This window comes from Oncorhynchus gorbuscha, linkage group LG09 (genome assembly GCF_021184085.1).
Source record: "Oncorhynchus gorbuscha isolate QuinsamMale2020 ecotype Even-year linkage group LG09, OgorEven_v1.0, whole genome shotgun sequence".
NCBI classification, from domain to species: Eukaryota; Metazoa; Chordata; class Actinopteri; order Salmoniformes; family Salmonidae; genus Oncorhynchus; species Oncorhynchus gorbuscha.
In genome coordinates, this window is record NC_060181.1 from 59570487 (window position 1) to 59590364 (window position 19878).

The 19878-nt window shown below is 41.0% G+C and overlaps 2 protein-coding genes across 4 annotated transcripts in view; one reads left to right on the top strand and one right to left on the bottom strand.

Moving 5' to 3' along the window:
• Positions 1 to 10997, top strand: part of LOC124042883 (beta-1,3-galactosyltransferase 1) — a 121627-nt gene extending 110630 nt beyond the window's left edge. The window contains exon 2 of the mRNA XM_046361018.1: positions 8570 to 10997. Coding sequence (XP_046216974.1) covers positions 8813 to 9802 — 990 coding nt within the window. The 5' untranslated portion in view covers positions 8570 to 8812 and the 3' untranslated portion in view covers positions 9803 to 10997. The remainder of the gene's footprint in view (positions 1 to 8569) is intronic.
• Positions 10998 to 14265: 3268 nt separating this feature from the next.
• The window catches only part of LOC124043844 (STE20/SPS1-related proline-alanine-rich protein kinase-like), a 31262-nt gene continuing 25649 nt past the window's right edge, over positions 14266 to 19878 (bottom strand). For 2 of the 3 annotated variants that reach the window (XM_046362894.1, XM_046362897.1), the window contains 4 exons: positions 19464 to 19516; positions 19256 to 19324; positions 18820 to 18884; positions 14266 to 16248 (listed from right to left, as the gene is read on the bottom strand). In XM_046362894.1, the coding sequence (XP_046218850.1) occupies positions 16174 to 16248; positions 18820 to 18884; positions 19256 to 19324; positions 19464 to 19516 (262 nt within the window). In that variant the 3' untranslated portion in view covers positions 14266 to 16173. The remainder of the gene's footprint in view (positions 16249 to 18819; positions 18885 to 19255; positions 19325 to 19463; positions 19517 to 19878) is intronic. The other variant, XM_046362896.1, reaches the window with a different exon arrangement.

Consider the following 19878-nt stretch of genomic DNA (forward strand, 5'->3'; position numbering starts at 1 on the left):
TTTGCCATTATGAATGTGTTATTCAATGTGTTTCTCTTGGCTATAGTAGTACAAGTCAAAATCAATATTTTATCCAAAACAAAATGTTATATATTTTTTTTAATACCTAAAGGGATCTTAAAATTCTAAATCAAATAGCTAAATGATCCATAGTATTAACCAACTTAAAACAATTCTAATTCCAACAGCTTACACATTTAAGAATTAAGGCACATTCTGTTCTTTGTTCCATTATGGCCCCCAGTCTCCAAACACTTAGACGAGTCAATCACTTAGCTATGAATTTAAAAGAGTAACCTTTTATTGCCATTTTACTTAATCAACTTAAAATTGCAATGTGTCACCTGTAGGCATTGCTTAGTGAAATTCAGTGGCACTGGAACACGTAATTACACTGTAGGACTGTTAAAGTGAGTCTGTAAGAGCTGTTCAGACCATACTTCCTGACTGCTGCTGTGTACTCTCTCTCTCTCTCTGTTTCTCTCGCTCTGTTTCTCTCGCTCTCTCAACTCTGTTTTTCTCTCTCAGCTTCATGCTCCCTAGCTCACCCCACTTTTTGCTGTTGACTTCAGCCCGCTTCCATGGCAACTAAAAGCCCCTGTCTCTCAATCAAGTTGGATTTGATTTTGGACATTTTTAGATGCCTTCAATTGCAGCAATTATGTTTGTATTCAAAAAACACTATAATGAGAAATATTATTAACACAATGTCATTTGGCTGTTGAGTCACCTGCATGTTGCTTGGAATTTGGCTGTAGTTTTGGTTGTAGCCACTCAGGCTTGCTACATCTGCTGGCAATGAACTCTTTCATGGCTGGACTACTAATGCTACTCTGTACAGTTAAGGCTTAGATGCATTCAATATTATTCTCATTGAATTAGGTCTGGCACTGCACATTGTAGAAAAAAATAGGGCACATTTTCTGTGACTGCTTGCAGAATCAGGGACAAATGTAATGTAAGATTTGAATGCACTGGGGCATAATGTGGCTGAGAATTCATGAGACATGAGCTTAGAAATGGTTCAGTCTAAATAGCCACTAGAGGACTTTATGTTTTACAAATTGCCAGCTGAATGCTATGTCACATTGGATGAAACAAGTGACAAACCGCAATGGTATTTTTCACTAATCAGTGTCTGTATCTGTGTGTGTGGTGGCATTGCTGGCAGACCTTGTGCTACTGTGATGTATTTGTCCTCCACCGCTGAAAGAAAGCCCCTCTTTAGTGTTCAACTTTTCAAGTTAACGAGAGATGAGGTGTACTTGTCCTATGTTTCATACAAGAAAGAATGGGCTTTCCAGGTTGACTTGTGGGGTTTTGAGTGGAAAGTTACAACAGAGAGCAATAATAACCTTTCGTCTCATGTAAGTTCTTAGGTCAGTTTATTCAATAGAGGAGATACTGTATATGGAATGCAAACAGGCTAAATAACTCAGTGACTGGAATATAGTGAGCCTCCACAGAGAAATAAGACATTTACAGTTGAAGTCGGACGTTTACATACACTTAGGTTAGAGTCATTAAAACTCGTTTTTCAACCACTCCACAAATGTCTTGTTAACAATCTATAGTTTGGGCAAGTCGGTTAGGACATCTACTTTGTGCATGACACAAGTCATTTTTCCAGATATTGTTTACAGACAGATTATTTCACTTATAATTCACTGTATCACAATTCCAGTGGGTCAGAAGTTTACATACATTAAGTTGACTGTGCCTTTAAACAGCTTGGAAAATTCCAGAAAATTATGTCATGGCTTTGGAAGCTTCTGATATGCTAATTGACATCATTTGAGGTAATTGGAGGTGTACCTGTGGATGTATTTCAAGGCCTACCTTCAAACTCAGTGCCTCTTTGCTTGATATCATGGGAAAATCAAATGAAATCAACCAAGACCTCCACAAGTCTGGTTCATCCTTGGGAGTCATTTCCAAATGCTTGAAGGTACCACGTTCATCTGTACAAACAATAGTACGTAAGTATAAACACCATGTGACCACACAGCCGTCATACCGCTCAGGTGGGAGACGCGTTCTTTCTCCTAGAGATAAACATACTTTGGGGCAAATCAATCCCAGAACAACAGCAAAGGACCTTGTGAAGATGCTGGAGGAAACATGTACAAAAGTGTCTATATCCACAGTAAAACGAGTCCTATATCAACATAACCTGAAAGGCCACTCAGCAAGGAAGAAGCCACTACTCCAAAACCACTATAAGAACTACGGTTTGCAACTGCACATGGGGACAAAGATCGTACTTTTTGGAGAAATGTCCTCTGGTCTGATGAAACAAAATTAGAACTGTTTGCCCATAATGACCATTGTTAAGTTTGGAGGAAAACTGGGGATGCTTGCAAGACGAAGAACACCATCCCAACTGTGAAACACGGGTGTGGCAGCATCATGTTGTGGGGGTGTTTTGCTGTAGGAGGGACTGGTGCACTTCAAAAAATAGATGGCATCAGAAGGAAGGAAGATTATGCGAATATATTGAAGCAACATCTCAAGACATCAGTCAGGAAGTTAAAGCTTGGTCGCGAATGGGTCTTCCAAATGGATAATGACCCCAAGCATACTTCCAAAGTTGTGGCAAAATGGCTTAAGGACAACAAAGTCAAGGTATTGGAGTGGCCATCACAAAGCCCTGACCTCAATACTATAGAAAATTTGTGGGCAGAACTGAAAAAGCGTGTGAGAGCAAGGAGGCCTACAAACCTGACTCAGTTACACCAGCTCTGTCAGAAGGAATGGGCCACAAATTCCCCCAACTTATTGTGGGAAGCTTGTGGAAGGCTATGCAAAACGTTTGACCCAAGTTAAACAATTTAAAGGCAATGCTAATAAATAATAATTGAGTGTATGTAAACTTCTGGGAATGTGATAAAATAAATAAAAGCTGAAATAAATCATTCTCTCTGCTATTATTCTGACATTTCACATTGTTAAAATAAAGTGGTGATCCTAACTGACCTAAAACAGAGAATTCTTACTAGGATTAAATGTCAGGAATTGTGAAATACTGAGTTTAAATGTATTTGGCTAAGGTGTATGTAAACTTCCGACTTCAACTGTACAACACACTGAGAGCGTCTTAGATTGATGCTTTGATACTTCTAGCGTTCTCAATGTCAAGAAGATTGTGACAAAAGACATCTAGAAAATAGGAAAACAGGGCCAGAGGGAGAGCAGACTGCAGTATTCACAGCGAAAGTGTCACGCCCTGACTGTAGATTGCTTTGTATGTTTCTATTTTTAGTTTGGTCAGGGTGTGATGTGGGTGGGTATTCTATGTTTTGTTCTATGTTTGTATTTCTATGTGTTTGGCCTGGTATGGTTCCCAATCAGAGGCAGCTGTCAATCGTTGTCTCTGATTGAGAACCATACTTAGGCAGCCTGGTTTCGCCCTTAAGTTGTGGATAGTTGTTTTCTGTTTTCTGTGTATCACATAACAGAACTGTTTCGTTCTCGTTATTCCTCGTTGTTATTTTGTTTAGTGTTCAGTTTTGATTAAATTTACAACATGAACACTTACCACGCTGTGTTTTGGTCTACTCCCTCTTCCACCAATGACAGCTGTTACAGAATGGAGAGAATAAGGGAAGGATTTAGGGGGAGAATGGAATTACAGTAATCACTGTCTGATGAAGGGAGGGTGAGGATAAGGCAGGTATAGAATAGAAAGATTAAGAGTGGTTTCTGATGGTAATCACTGCCAAAAAGGAACAATATAAACTGTCTGAGATTCTAGCAGATTAAAAACAATTAGTCTTTTAAACAGACATGTGGGACAGGTACTGTAGGATATTGAAGAGTTCAGCATGAACAGGACTCTATCTACTGATATGAATCGGTTTTATTTTTACAAGGCGCAGAAGTTTAGCATCATTTTGATGCTATTTCTAAAATAAGTGATCATTATGTAAAACAAAAGTTGTTCTAAACTTTTTGTACTTTCTACATGGAATCGGTTCTGTTACAGTTGAAGCCAGTTTCAAACAGTTTTCGAGTCCCAGACTAGCTTTAATAGAAAACATGTTTTTCACTGTGTGATAAGCTGTTGATTCCAGTGCCTGCGCTAATACACACCACAATCTCACCATCTTCCACTTATGGTTTTAGCTATATATCATGAGGCCTACAGACTGATTGTATGTGTCTGGTGTGTCTGGTGGCGGGACTCTCTCAGTGTGTTTAAAGGCAGAGATATATGTTGAGAATTGATCAGAATACAGGTTTTCACCCATCACCCGTACTTGCCAGAATGAAACCAACCTGTGACCAAACCACATTTGTAAAGCATTGATTATGCCTTGATACTGTATGCTATCACGTCCTGTGTGGGTGGGTAAATATATCACAAATGTAAGAGCAATGATAACCTAAGAAAATCCCTTATACAGTGCCTTGCAAAAGTATTCACCCCCCTTGCCGTTTTCCCTATTTTGTTGCATTACAACCTGTAATTTAAATGGATTTTTAATTGGATTTCATGTAAAAAAAAATCTTTAAAAAATGTTGTGCATGCATATGTTATCATCCCCATTGCTATGATGCCTCTAAATATGATCTGGTGCAACTAATTACCTTCAGAAGTCACATAATTAGTTAAATAACGTCCACCTGTGTGCAATCTAAGCGTCACATGATCTCAGTATATATACAGCTGTTCTGAAAGGCCCCAGGTTCTGCAACACCACTATGCAAGGGACACCACCAAGCAAGCGGCACCATGAAGACCAAGGAGCTCTCCAAACAGGTCAGGGACAAAGATGTGGAGTACAGATCAGGGCTGGGTTATAAAAAAATATCTGAAACTTTGAACATCCTACGGAGCACCATTAAATCCATTATTAAAAAATTGAAAGATTATGGCACCATAACAAACCTGCCGAGAGGGCCGCCCACCAAAACTCACGGACCAGGCAAGGAGGGCATTCATCAGAGAGGCAACAAAGAGACAAAAGATAACCCTGAAGGAGCGGCAAAGCTCCACAGCGGAGATTGGAATTAGTAGTCCATAGGACCACTTTAAGCCGTACATTCCACAGAGCTGGGCTTTATGGAAGAGTGGCCAGAAAAAAGCCATTGCTTAAAGAAACAAATAACCAAACACGTTTGGTGTTCTCCAAAAGGCATGTGGGAGACTCCACAAACATATGGAAGAAGGTACTCTGATCAGATGAGACTAAAATTGAGCTTTTGGCCATCAAGGAAAACACTATGTCTGTCGCAAACCCAACACCTCGCATCACCCCAAGAACAACATCCCCACAGTGAAGCATGGTGGTGGCAGCATCATGCCGTGGGGATGTTTTTAATCGGCAGGGACTGGGAAACGGAGCAGAATTTAAGGATGGCACTACATACTGGGAAATTCTTGAGGGAAACCTGTTTCTGTTTTCCAGAGATGTGAGAATGGGACGGAGGTTCACCCGAGGTACACTCGAGTGGTAATTGGAAACATTTAAATGTCTTGGAATGGCCTAGTCAAAGCCCAGACCTCAATCCAATTGAAAATCTGTCATATGACTTTAAAGATTGCTGTACACCAGCGGAACCCATCCAACTCGAAGGAGCTGGAGCAATTTTGCATTGAAGAATGGGCAAAAATCCCAATGGCTAGATGTGCCAAGCTTATAGAGACATACCCCAAGAGACTTGCAGCTGTAATTGCTGCAAAAGGTGGCTCTACAAAAGTATTGACTTTGTGGGGGGTGAATAGTTATGCACACTCAAGTTTTCAGTTTTTTTGTCTTATTACTTGTTTGTTTCACAAGAAAAAAGATTTAGCATCTTCAAAGTGGTTTTCATGTTGTGTAAATCAAATGATACAAACCCCCCAAAAACGATTTTAATTCCAGGTTTTAAGGCAACAAAATAGGAAAAATACCAAGGGGGTGAATACTTTCGCAAGCCACTGTACACTTCAGTACCAACCACCTTTTCTAATGTATAGACGCAAACGGACACCACAGTCTAGTACCACCATACTGTCTGAAACCTTTGAATGGCTGAAAAATATGAGGATGTTATACAGTATATGAGTGTGAGATTTCAGTTGACTCAGTAATAGCACCATGACAGCAGTTCATTATTTTCCCCATAGATGCTACCATTTTCACTCCAGGGAGCTATGTTTCCTTCACCAGCATATCACTCTATCATAGAGAGCAGGCGGACAGAGCATTGCCAAAGCCAGAGCTGCCCTGGGCCAGGGAGACACACACCATCTCACACCATCACTACCTCTATTCTACTATTAACATGATTTTGTCCTGTTTTAGCTTTAAAGGGCCATTTGTCCATGCAAGTTTAATGCTGAAGATAATACATAACTGCAAACACATGAGTCGACTGAGAGAAATCTGTTCTTAAACCTAAAATATAGGCTAGACATCTAAGTGGATTCTTATTTGCATAGAGCGGGAGACCCTATTCCCTGTATCGTGCACTACTTTTAACCAGAGGCACCCTATATAGTGCACTACTTTTGACCAGAGTCCTATGGGCCCTGAATAAAATCAGTGTGCTATATAGAGAATATGGTGCCCTTTGAGATGCACACATACTATAAGGTTGACTTACACTGTAGGCATCTAATCAGTTTGATACCAAGGGGGCTCTTTAACCACATGATTTGTTTCCACGGAGAATAGCCCAAGATGCAAACCACCAGGGGCTCATTCTGGAGCATTTGCTCTCATAAATAGCATGCAGGGATGTGTCCTCAGCTCACTGCAGTGTCATTAAACAGGTGCTTGCCAAGGTCGCTTGTCATGTGCAGGAGCATAACAAAGAGCCTGTAATGTCTCTGTCTGAGGCAAATATTTAAAGCAAGAATTAAACAGACAAGCATTTTGAAGTGAACACCTTCCTTAAACTGAGGCAGTTTAAGCAGCGCTGTATTAATAACAAGTCAGAATATATTTGTCCTGGTTCTTTTCTCTCTCTCTCTCTCTCTCTCTCTCTCTCTCTCTCTCTCTCTCTCTCTCTCTCTCTCTCTCTCTCTCTCTCTCTCTCTCTCTCTCTCTCTCTCTCTCTCTTTTTCTCTCTCTCTCTCTCTCTTTTTGATAGATTAAAAGTCAATCGTTTCAAATATATGCCTACTGGATTGGAAAAATGTTGCTTGTAAAATGCTTTTTAGTGACGGATGGACAAAAAGATCAAGTCAGGTCAATCATGTTTATTTTGTGTTCTCTTTTGTTGCCTGCACACTCTCCGTGTAGTGCAGTGTTCTAATAATGATATGGGTTTCATACGGTGGGAATCTGAAAGTCCTTTGATGTGCCACTTTCAATGTCACTACTTTTATACGCTTTTGTACTACAGATTTCATGTCAAAATGAGCATCTCAGTGATATATTGAACATGCAGTATTTTTATGTGGCCTTGTTTAATAAATGAGGCCCATTCTGTTAATAAGCCTTACGAAAAACTATTGCAGTCAGAGTGCAGTATAACTGCAGTGCACTGCAGTATAACTACAGTCAGAGTGCAGCATAACTGCAGTATGCTACAAATACTGCGTCCATAATAACACTGTTATTTTTTACTGCAGTTCAACTGCAGTACACTGCAGTTATTCTGTAGTTACTGCGTCCGGAATACCACAGTCGACTGCAGTTAATGCACTTTTACTGCCGTTTCAAAACGGCTATCTTTTTTTATAAGGGCACGGTTGAAGTCAGAAATGTGTGCAGCAGAGTCTTATAACCATTTACTACCTCTGACCCATCATTAAAGTGTTTTGTAAAGCATAAGGGCATGCCTATAAAGTGGGTAGTTCTATGCCAAGTATCCCGAGTGTAGCCGAAGCACTAGCAACATGCACTTTGTTTTAGTCTGTTGTGGCTAAGACAGTAATTGCCCAATTATGCCAACTGCAGACATTCCTAAAGTTGCTCCATCACAACCACTTATTAATAAGAATGTAAGCTATATCACTGCACCAAATCAATGTGTAGTGTCAGTTGATCTGTGTTTAGTGAAGATATTACAGGTTTGGTGTCAGAGTTCTCTAAATACACTGAATGGGGATGCACTCTTTCTAGGACCTCAGGAGGAGTATGACACTTTGCAGTTGGCAACATTTAACCATTTCCTTACTGCATTAGTCTAAGGCCTTGTGTGAGTGGTAGTGATTCAATAAGACTTCATTCTTTTAACCTCAGAGTAGATTCTCTCTCAGAACTTCTGATACAGGTACTTCATTCTATAAACTGAAATGTATAGACTTCAATTCAATTAGCCATCCAAAAGATCAATAGACTTGTTCAATGTCGCCGAAGTTGTTTTTTTTGAGCAGCTTAGACCTCATAGAATTCTGTATAAGCATTTTCTTTTAAAGTACACACTCCTGCGTTAAGGCAAAATGTAGTCTAGATAACTCGAATCAAATGCTGTTGGTTATAACTGCTGAGTACTGATTTTAGAGAAACTCTTAACACTGCCTTTTGATAAAACGGTGAGTTATTTTATTTCTCAGAAGGGTTTACTCTCTGATTCTATTAAGACCTATCTGTTTGTTCTGGCGTTAAGATATTCCTCTGTCTCTGTTTTTCAGATGTAAATGGAGAAGCAGAAGTGTCAAGAAGAAAATCAGGACATCTGCACGGCTGCAAACCGGATTTGCGTTAAAAGGCAAACAACAACATCCCACCACTTTCCTCTAATGCAATCCATAACTGACAATTAATGTCAAGCAGCACATCGGTGCAGCATTATGCTGCCTTGCTGGAAGGAACACTGCTAATGGAAAGAAAACCTTATAAGATTCAATGCATTAAATACATATAAATGCAGCAGAATGCCTTCAAAAGTCTCATGCTTGTATGTGTTGACAGTCGTTTGCTGGGCAAGTGCTCTTTGGTACTTGGGTATATCCCGCCCGACATCCTCCTATGTCAGTGGGCAGATGTCTTTGCCGATCCGGAAGACTGTGAAAACCCTTAAGAACACTACGTTCAGCAACATCCGGACGCGAACGCTGAACCCACACGCCTTCGACTTTGTCATCAACGAGCCTAAGAAATGTGAGAGCAACACGCCCTTCCTGGTCATCCTGATCAGCACCACACACAAAGACTTTGATGCTCGTCAGGCCATCCGGGAGACCTGGGGCGATGAGAGCACCTACAGTGACATCCGCATCATCACCCTCTTCCTGCTGGGCCGCAACACGGACGCCGTCCTCAACCAGATGGTGGAACAGGAGAGCCAGATCTTCCACGACATTGTGGTGGAGGACTTCATAGACTCGTACCACAACCTCACCCTCAAGACCCTGATGGGCATGCGCTGGGTGGCCACCTTCTGCTCCCAGGCCCAGTACGTCATGAAGACGGACAGTGACATCTTCGTCAACATGGACAATCTGGTCTACAAGCTTCTGAAGCCCACCACCAAGCCCAAGAGGAGGTACTTCACGGGCTACGTCATCAACGGTGGTCCCATCAGAGACATGCGCAGTAAGTGGTACATGCCCAGAGACCTGTACCCCGAGGCTAAGTACCCCCCGTTCTGCTCGGGCACGGGGTACGTGTTCTCAGTGGACGTGGCTGAGCTGATCTATAAGACCTCTCTGCACACCAGACTGCTCCACCTGGAGGACGTGTACGTGGGACTGTGTCTGAGGAAGCTGGGCATCCACCCCTATCAGAACAGTGGCTTCAATCACTGGAAAATGGCCTACAGCCTGTGCAGGTACCGTCGTGTTATCACTGTCCATCAGATCTCACCGGAAGAAATGCACCGAATCTGGAACGACATGTCTAGCAAGAAACACCTCAGATGCTAGTGGCACCTGAGGACAACTCAACTTGGACTCTTCTTCATTTTCTGACAGCATTAGCTCTCTGTGGGCTACTAGCATACTACTGGATCCACTCTGTAGCTGTTGGGTGCATGAAGCTTATGAAGCGCATGTTCTCATTCAAACACACACTAAAATAGTCTTGTTGCAAGTCATTTTGTAATCTGTCTAGAATTCCAACTATAGACTTCACAAACTCATTTTGATGAACATTTACTCTCTAATGTACATTTTTTAAAGTAACATTTACAAGTGAAACCAGAGAGTTATTATTGAAAGAAAAAAAACGATTTATTTGTCAGTGTAAATCTCTATTACTTTATTTCAAGTTGTCATGCTGTTTTGGGGGATGCCGGTATTTCATACAGCGGGACAAAGCCTCACCCACATCATGTCTCATCCCTCCTACCAATCTTATGGCTGGTCAACTACTGTACACACAATAATACATACAATTTGAAATGGCAAATAACGCTGCAACAATGACAACAAACATAGACCGAGTGTGAATGTTGTTGGTTGTTTTCATTATTGTTGCCATTTATTAAGAAATGAAGACATCTATGCTGGATGGTATTCAACACTGTCGGTAGTGGTGTTCACTACTGCAGTGTTCAAAACTACATGTGTGGGTAAAACAGATGCTGTACATTTTTATTTGCCTGGGTATTTTTGGTTTAAATATCGGTGTAAATGTAGGCTAACTGCCACTTCTTCGGGAAAGAAACATTGATGTAATTTATATCTTTTTTTACTCTATTTTTTTTTAAAGTACTTTAAGTAATTAATAGTGTCATGCTACAGGCTTCTGATAAAACTGGCTTCTATTACTTTATACTGTACGTAGAGAGTTGATTCATTAACAATTCATTACCGCTACCAAGTCTCAACAGGCATAATTATCATCTTGTGCAAGTGACAATTTACATAGCAACAACTATCTACATTCACAAATGAATGTATTATCATGTCTATTTGGCATATCTTTAATGAAGCACTGCTTTTGAAGTAATGTGAAATAATTATATTTTCTAGAACTTGGATGGCTGTTATGGTCCAAATGTAATTCAAGTATTTTTTTTAAAGTCTAGTACTATACTGAACAAAAATATAAATGCAACATGCAACAATTTCTCTGATTTTTCTGAGAAACAGTTCATATAAGGAAATCAGTCAATTGAAATAAATAAATTAGGCCCTAATCTACGGATTTCACGACTGGGAAAACAGATATGCATCTGTTAGTAACAGAGACTTTTAAAAAAAAAAGTAGGGGTGTTGATCAGAAAACCAGTCAGTATCTGATGTGACCACCATTTGCCTCATGCAGCGCGACACATCTCCTTTGCATAGAGTTGATCAGGCTGTTGACTGTGGTCTGTGTAATGTTGTCCCACTCCTCTTCAATGGCTGTGCAAAGTTGCTGGATATTGGTGGGAACTGGAACACACGATCGTACAAGTCGATTCAGAGCATCCCAAACATGCTCAATGAGTGACATGTCTGGTGAGTACAGTATGCAGGCCATGTGGAAGAACTGGACATTTTCAGCTTCCAGGACATGTGCACAGATCCTTGCGACATGGGGCAGTGCATTATCATACTGAAACATATGGGGATGGCGGTGGAGGAATGGCACAACAATGGACCTCAGGATCATTTACCTCACCAGACATACTCACCAGACATGTCACTCATTGAGCATGTTTGGGATGCTCTGAATCGACTTGTACGACCGTGTGTTCCAGTTCCCACCATTCAAATTGCCATCGATAAAATGTGATTGTGTTCGTTGTCCGTAGCTTATGCCTGCCCCACGCCACCATGGGGTACTCTGTTCACAAAGCTGACATCGGCACACGCTTGCCCACACAACGCCATACACATGGCCTGCGGGTGTGAGGCCATTTGAACATCCTGACAAATTCTCTAAAACAATGTTTGAGGCGGCTTATGGTAGAGAAATTAAAATTACATTATATTTTTATTGTCCCCAGCACAAGGTGCACATGTGTAACAGCAGTTTCTTGATATCCCACACCTGTCAGGTGGATGGAATATCTTGGCAAAGGAGAAATTCTCACTAATAGGGATGTAAACCAATTTGTGCAAAATAATTTTGAGAAATACGCTTTTTTGTGCGTATGGAAACATGGGACCAACACCTTTTGCGTTTATGTTTTTGTTCAGTGTATAAGCTATTGTGACATTTGACTGTGAAAGTTTAAAGATCCATCCTGAAGGGGTTGTTGTGACATACAGTGTGTTTTATTTACATAAAAAAATATATACATACTTGAAAATAATAAATCCTATTCAATGCCTTGTATACTTGTTGACCCTAATTATGCATTCATGTCGATGACATTTGTTTTGGGGGTTTAGATTTGTTGAATTACAGCTACTTGTATGGATTTTCATGTTCATCAAATGTTTTGTATTTGTCAACAAACTCGAGTACCATCCACAAATTACTCCCAGCAACAAATATTTTTCTTTATATTTCCATGTAAATGTGTGCATTTGTAACATTTTTCATTTTCAACTCCCCTTGAGGATCTGCCAAACATCCACATGCCACATAGTGGCACTTGGCAGACTGTTCCCGACAGCAGTGTATCTGCCAGATGGAGACATTGCCAAATTCTGTAACTTGTTTATAATAAATGGAGGAACTATTTGGGTGAAAGGATTCCTCACCATTTCATTGCCTCTTCCGTATGTACTTGGGATGTGGGAGGAGTGTCCTTCACAAAGTTGTCCAAACTGTTCTAATTCATTTCCATTAGGACAGGTATTCCCATTAGGACAGGTAATCCCAGGGGTACCCACAATGCCGTCGGGGATACGCCAAATAAAAATGTGATGCACATTTTTTTTATATAAATACAATTAAAACCATCTAATGTTCAGCGAAATAAACAACACGATGTCAAATACAGGTAGCCTAGTCAAATAATTATCATCCAATCACATTAACCGTTACTCTCTGTAGCCAAACGTAGCTGCTGCTCATGTTGGTATCTGTACTGATGGCGCAAAAGCCATGACAGGGAGACATAGTGGAGTGCTAACATGCGTGCAAGCAGTTGTTCATGGCGCCACTTGGGTACAGTGCAGCATCCACCGAGAGACTCTTGCTGCCAAGGGAATGCCTGACAGCTTGAAAGACGTTTTGGACACTACAGTGAAAATGGTTAACTTTGTTAAAGCAAGGCCCCTGAACTCTCGTGTATTTTCTGCACTATGCAATGATATGGGCAGCGACCATGTAATGCTTTTACAACATACAGAATTGCGCTGGTTATCAAGGGGCAAAGTATTGACACATTTTTAAATTGAGTGACGAGCTTAAAGTTTTCCTTACTGACCATAATTTCCCTTGTCTGACCGCTTGCCTGATGATGAGTTTCTCACACGACTGGCCTATCTGGGTGATGTTTTTTCTCGCCTGAATGATCTGAATCTAGGATTATAGGGACTCTCCACAACTATATTCAATGTGTGGGACAAAATTTAGGCTATGATTAAGAAGTTGGAACTCTTCTCTGTCTGCATCACAAGGAAAACACACAGGTATTTCCATCATTGTATGTTTTTTTGTGTGCAAATGAACTCAAGCTTACGGACAATGTCAAATGTGATATCGCGAAGCACCTGAGTGAGTTGGGTGCGCAATTACGCGGGTACTTTCCAGAAACAGATGACACAAAACAACCGGATTCGTTATCCTGTTCATGCCCTGCCTCCAGTCCAGTTACCGATATCTGAACAAGAGAGCCTCGTCAAAATTGCAACAAGTGGTTCTGTGAAAATTGAATTAAATCAGATGCCACTGACAGATTTCTAGATTGCGCTCAGAGTATCCTGCCTTGGTAAATTGTGCTGTTAAGACACTGATGCCCTTTGCAACCACATACCTATGTGAGAGTGGATTCTTGGCCCTCACTAACATGAAAACTAAATACAGGCACAGACTGTGTGTAGAAAATGATTTAAGACAGAGACTCTCTCCAATACAACCCAACATTGCAGAGTTATGTGCTTCCTTTCACACCCTTCTCGTTAACCGGTGGTGAGTTATTCACAATTCTAGATGAACAAATACGGTTTTATATGTAAGATAAAGTTAAATAAAGAGCAAAATGTATTATTATTATTTATTTCAAAAACTCACACTCATTCTTATGTTTAATAAATGTATCGTATAGTGTGTGTTGTGGCAGGCTTACAATGATTTGAGAGTGTGCTGACCCTGGTGCTAGAGGGGGTACGCAAATGGAGGTTGAATGTTTGAAGGGGTACGTGACTATAAAAAGTTTGGGAACCACTGCATTAGAACATTGTAATGTGTTACACTCTGGACAGGATTACTTCAGTCAGTTAACTTTTAAGAAAATCAACATCTATTGCAGTAAAATGAAAACCAACTCACCACAACATTAGTTTTAATAATTGCAATTAATTTTTATTTGTTGCTCCTCTGCAGAAATGTTTAAATCGGCCGATTACAGAAAGGGAACAAAGATAATATGCAGAAATGGTACACATACTGTACATAAAAAAAACACATTCATTTAGCTATTCAAATAACGTATTTAGTACAAGTTAATATTTATTTTCCACTTTAGAAAATAATTATAATTTAGAGCTACTGTACTTGTTTGGACAAACAAATGGCTCATCAACCTTTCAATAGTTGCCTTTGGGTTTCGTTTGCAGATGCATTGTTATACAGTACATTTCAGACTAATATATTTAGGGAAAAACATTTTGTAGTGCAGTAAGACAGAGCAAGAAACTACATTTTTCAAGATTTTGGCCTAGATTTAATCAGATCAAGCATTAACCGTCGGTAGCCCACACCCGCATAGCTGATGTTTCTGGCGGTGTCATAAGTGTAACTGCGTTGGAGCTGTCAAATCGGTGAGCAGCTGCTCTTGATCATTGTCACGAAGACACACCCATCCCACTCGCATTAGAAGTTCAGAACGAGAAAGTGTAGGCTATATAGAAATGAAGACACTCAAATAGAAAATCATTAAATCGATTCATTTCTACCAGCCTAATCGACATCACACATTCCAGTGTTCGAAATTGTAAACGTGGCTGCATGGCATTTCTCTTAATGCGACTTGGTGCCACCAATGGCAATGTCCGCTTTAGGTATAATGCCAGGAGCCACATGTGGATGTGACAGCTCTACCGCAGTTCCACCTCCAACACCAACAAAGCAACCGCCATGCGGATGCTGGCTAAAGCGGATCTGATTGAATAAGAGGCCTTTATCAATTAATTTGGCTTCCGAAAACACATCAGCTGAAGCATATTACAGGATTATGGTTTGTGTTATGCTTCAAATGACCATTGTTGTCTGACGACAAAGCATACAGGTTAAATTCTCATTACAATTCATAACGTGAGTCTCCCAGGGCTAAGCATTGTTTTGTCAGGTGCATATACTCTGCCCAAAAGTGCATTGTAGCTTGTCCTTAGAGGATAACTATTGACTTGAGAAAATACTACCATTGAGTTGTATCACTGCTGGAATATACAGATGTATGTTTGTGAAATGGTCTTAAATCAACCAACATAAACAAGTTCTGCTTTTCGCGGTCTCACTCATGACCTACGTTCGTAGGTACAGATCAATGAACAAGGCACCTCTAGCATTTTTAAGCATCAACACTGTCATATGAATAAGCAGCACATTACACACGGCAGCATTCAGGTTTCACCTAATCCTTCACTTTCGACGAAAACGGGTCTCTTCAATGCATTGGTTTACGTTCATCTATACACAGTACAGTTCATTCCTTTTACAACATTCATAATGTTATCATGAAAATGTGCTTCTTCCATCAAAATGAAATCTTACATTCTGAAGAGGGACTACAACACAGAGCTACGGGAAACATTTCTTGATCTCAAATGAGTAGTCTGTGAAATGGAAGTTGAAGAAGCAAATATTTTCCACCATGAAAACATGACGGTGAGAAACAAATAAAAGTTGATAAATTCAATAAATAATAGTAAGAGCTTCGCTGAAAGCAGAGGTAACATAATAAAATTAAAAAACACAACCCCTAAGCCACTGTTTTATCCCCAGCTATAACCACCTGAGAACATCTTTAGTTTTCTTGGCTGAATCCTGTTCCGTACACATGACCTAGCCTGGGGGGCAGAGGGGGCAGTGAGCCAGTGGCGGGGGCGGGGGAGGAGCTAGCGGAGTGGATCTGTGACAGAGCTGGACATCGGGGCAGGGGAGAATGTAAGAAAGGAAGGGGCGTCTGTCTGACTGTCTGCTCTGACCTGACTCCTCCATCTCACCTGCTATGGCCACGATGAGGCGGGCATCAGCTAACACTCAGCTGGGCGAAGCCAATCAACTTCACGTTGTCTGGGATCTCAGTGTCATCACAGCCAGAGACCTGATGGAGGAACAGATCGACAGGGTTGGTGTGGGCCATGAAATCCTAACACTTGCGTACACCACAACATTACCAGACATTATCCAACACCCAATGAACAGCTGTACCCTAACAATACAGATTGGTTTTGGGACTGATCCTACTTTAAGTGGTAAGCCACTATTTAACGGATTAATATTATTTTGACCTCTTTTGCTCTTAAAATCCTATAAACCAAGAAAACTTGAAGTACAGGAGATTTGTCCCCTTTTTAAAGGGCCATGAAGACATGGGAGCAGAGTGGAGGAATTACAGTCCTTCAAAAGATAATTTGCCAATGAAACATTTACGGCGAGAGCTTTGAAAAGTATCTACACTATTTCACCTACAGCCAAGGTGGTAGAACAATGTAATTCCTCCATTTGATAGTAGAAAATGCTTCATATCATCCGTGACTACGTCTTTAACAGCTCTATTAATTACTACATCAAGGTATCTTTCATTACTGTTGTTACTAGAAATCATGTGAAACATGCAATGCAAAATGCACAAAGACAACTGTAATTTCCCTTCGGGTATTCATTTAATCTAATAACTAACAATATTCTGATGCAACATCTTCTACTGTGAAGGGTTGCAGTGCAAACTACCGTGCTGTGCTTTGAACTGAGAAAGATTGGATATGTTCCTTGTTAAAAGCTCTATGACTATGTTGCACAGGTCTGTGTTGCATTTAATCATGATGATATTGGCATCCTGAGACCTTGGGGGGTTTCACAGGCAGGAAAAGCTAAAAGTGATCCAGAAATATCACAAAGCTCCCTATCATGTCCAATGCTTTTTGTAAATAAGACGTGCCGTTTGAAAAAAGAACATACAACAAACAGAGAATTATTTTGTCTGTATTTGAGTTATTGGCATGGCTAACTCCACAAAAGCCCTTTTAATTTTATTTATTTATTTAACCTTTATTTAACCAGGTAGGCTAGTTGAGAACAAGTTCTCATTTACAACTGCCGAGGTTGGAGTAGCCAGGAGGAAGGCATGGCCAGCCGTTGAGAAATGCTTGTTGAAGTTTTCGATTATCATGGATTGATCAGTGGTGACCGTGTTACCTAGCCTCAGTGCAGTGGGCAGCTGGGAGGAGGTGCTCTTGTTCTCCATGGACTTTACAGTGTCCCAGAACTTTTTGGAGTTAGAGCTACAGGATGCAAATTTCTGCTTGAAAAAGCTGGCCTTTGCTTTCCTGACTGACTGTGTGTATTGGTTCCTGACTTCCCTGAACAGTTGCATATCGCAGGGACTATTCGATGCTATTGCAGTCCGCCACAGGATGTTTTTGTGCTGGTCGAGGGCAGTCAGGTCTGGGGTGAACCAAGGGCTATTAGAAAGGCCTGCTCGCAGAAGTGTTTCAGAACTAGAGGAGCTTTTGCTGAAATATAAGTGGTATTTTATTGAAAGTTCATTAGAGAGTGAGTGTGGCTAAATATGGCTAAATTCTAAACTAACTATGCTGACCCACAAGAATGCCTTATTACTGGTCAGACACATTCAGAATGGTTTGACTGCAGTCTTGTTATATATTTTTCACATCGCTATCCCCCTGGAAGTGGTACAGCATGAGTCAGTGGCCTGATGTCTGCCCGCCACCAGCAATTTAGAGCGGAGAATGGAGAGAGGTTCTGTCACTCCCCGGATAGACTGGTGGGTCTATCCTGTGGTATAAACCCTCTTGGTAAAACGTTCGGAATTGTTCTCTGAGCGAAGATAATTATTCTCACTGTCGGAATGTGTAGTGAAACCACAAACATAGTTCAGTGTTTTTAGTCGATATTTGGAGTTGAGTGGCTGTGTGTGATTTCGTGCCGTCGAGAACTGGAACACTGTGTTAACAAATTGAAATGGGAAAGTGCTCTCGCCAATATATTTAACCAGCCATGCCCCAGCCAGCAGCACAGTCTGGATGCTGCTGCACTAACCCCTCTGATGCAGTTCTGCACACCAGGGAGTATCTCCAGCGACATTCACCAGCTGCTGGTAAGACGTACATGGCAGAAAGGTCAAATAGTGATGTACTGTGACCAACCGCACAGATGTTGTTTACCTCATCCACACCTTCCAAAAGGGTGCTAATAAATAGCCCTAATATTACAGCAAACCCACCGGGAGCGGCATTAATTGCTCCCTTAATTCTTCTCTGTCGAGAATTTGCATTGTTCAGCTCATTGTCGATCAATCACATAGTGGTGTGCACAGAGTGAAGCATATGTGCAGATTAGGAGTGTCAACCATCAGTTATTTCACTTAGAGGACAAAGTCAGTGCCGCGACACTTGTCATCACAGGTTTCTCCCATTCTCCAGCACCAGTGCTCATTTGGGATTTGAGTGTGTCAGTATTTCCAGACACCACCACCCTAAAGCATTGTGATTTAATTGGTGTGAGACATACTTTCTATGTAGCTTGAGAGTTGTGGAAGTCAATCAATCTGTGTGATGTAACGTTCTGGTTTTTGGAAGCGTCCCTCCTACTTCCTGTACTGTAGCTAGCTTGAGACATGAGGTGGTGTGACATTTATCATCTGGGCACTCACCAGTTTAAAGGTCAACACTTTGTAGGTAGTCGGGTCATCTACAATTTTCTGAAGGTTAGCAGCAACTGAAAGGCAATGTCATATATAGAGTATGTGTTACTAGTGTTATTGCACAGTCACATCAGATTATCTACCATAGATCAAAACATTTAAGTACATCGCTGCTCTTATACCTCTCATTGACTTTGAGAGGGATATGATTCTTTTGAAAATACCAGTCCTAGGTCAAATACGTTTACATACTTGAACCGCACTTGATTTAGTTTGCCCGGTAAAATAGTCCCAAATGCACCAACTCCCGAGTTAAATCAAGCGCATCTCAAATACTTTCAAGTATTTTACACATGTATTTGACCTAGGTATGGAGAATACATGCTAAGCATGTGAGTTTAAATAAGCCCTGCATTACATCAGAAAACAAGGATGAGACTTTTACCGACAACAACATCGTGTCCATTGACAAGGCCAGCTGAGAATAGCTCCTGGGAAACCCCATCGGCAGTGTCTATGGAGAGAATAACATACAACATTAGAAGCAGGTGAGAAGTAAACATGTGACATACGGTACTACACTTCAATACAATATCAAATGGTGCGAACAACCACATTCTAACATTAGCTTCTTCATTTTGTGCACCTCTTACCTCGGCCAGGGGTGAACTCAAACCGGATGTCATTCAGCTCCTTCTTGGAGTTCCTGGCGAGAGAGTTGGGAAGGTGATAAGTATTTAAGATGAGTCACATGTGAACAGACAGTGGGTCCAGGACCTGGTTAGCCTGTTTGTGCTTTACAAGTCCATGGCATGACAACAACAGTCAGAGGAGTTGGCTACAATACAGATCTGGGGCCAGGCCAAGAGTCCCCGTGTGTTCTATTTGATTCAGACTGTCTGAAAAGGATCCTGACAAGCAGACCCTCAGGAACGGAAAGAGTGGAAAGAGACAGCCCGTCTGCCACATCTGCCACTCTCTAGGCTTCACACACTGGGCCATGTTAAGCCCATCGTTTTCCTAACTAACTGCTTAGGTCAGTGTTACTTCTAGCTACTGTAATATCCC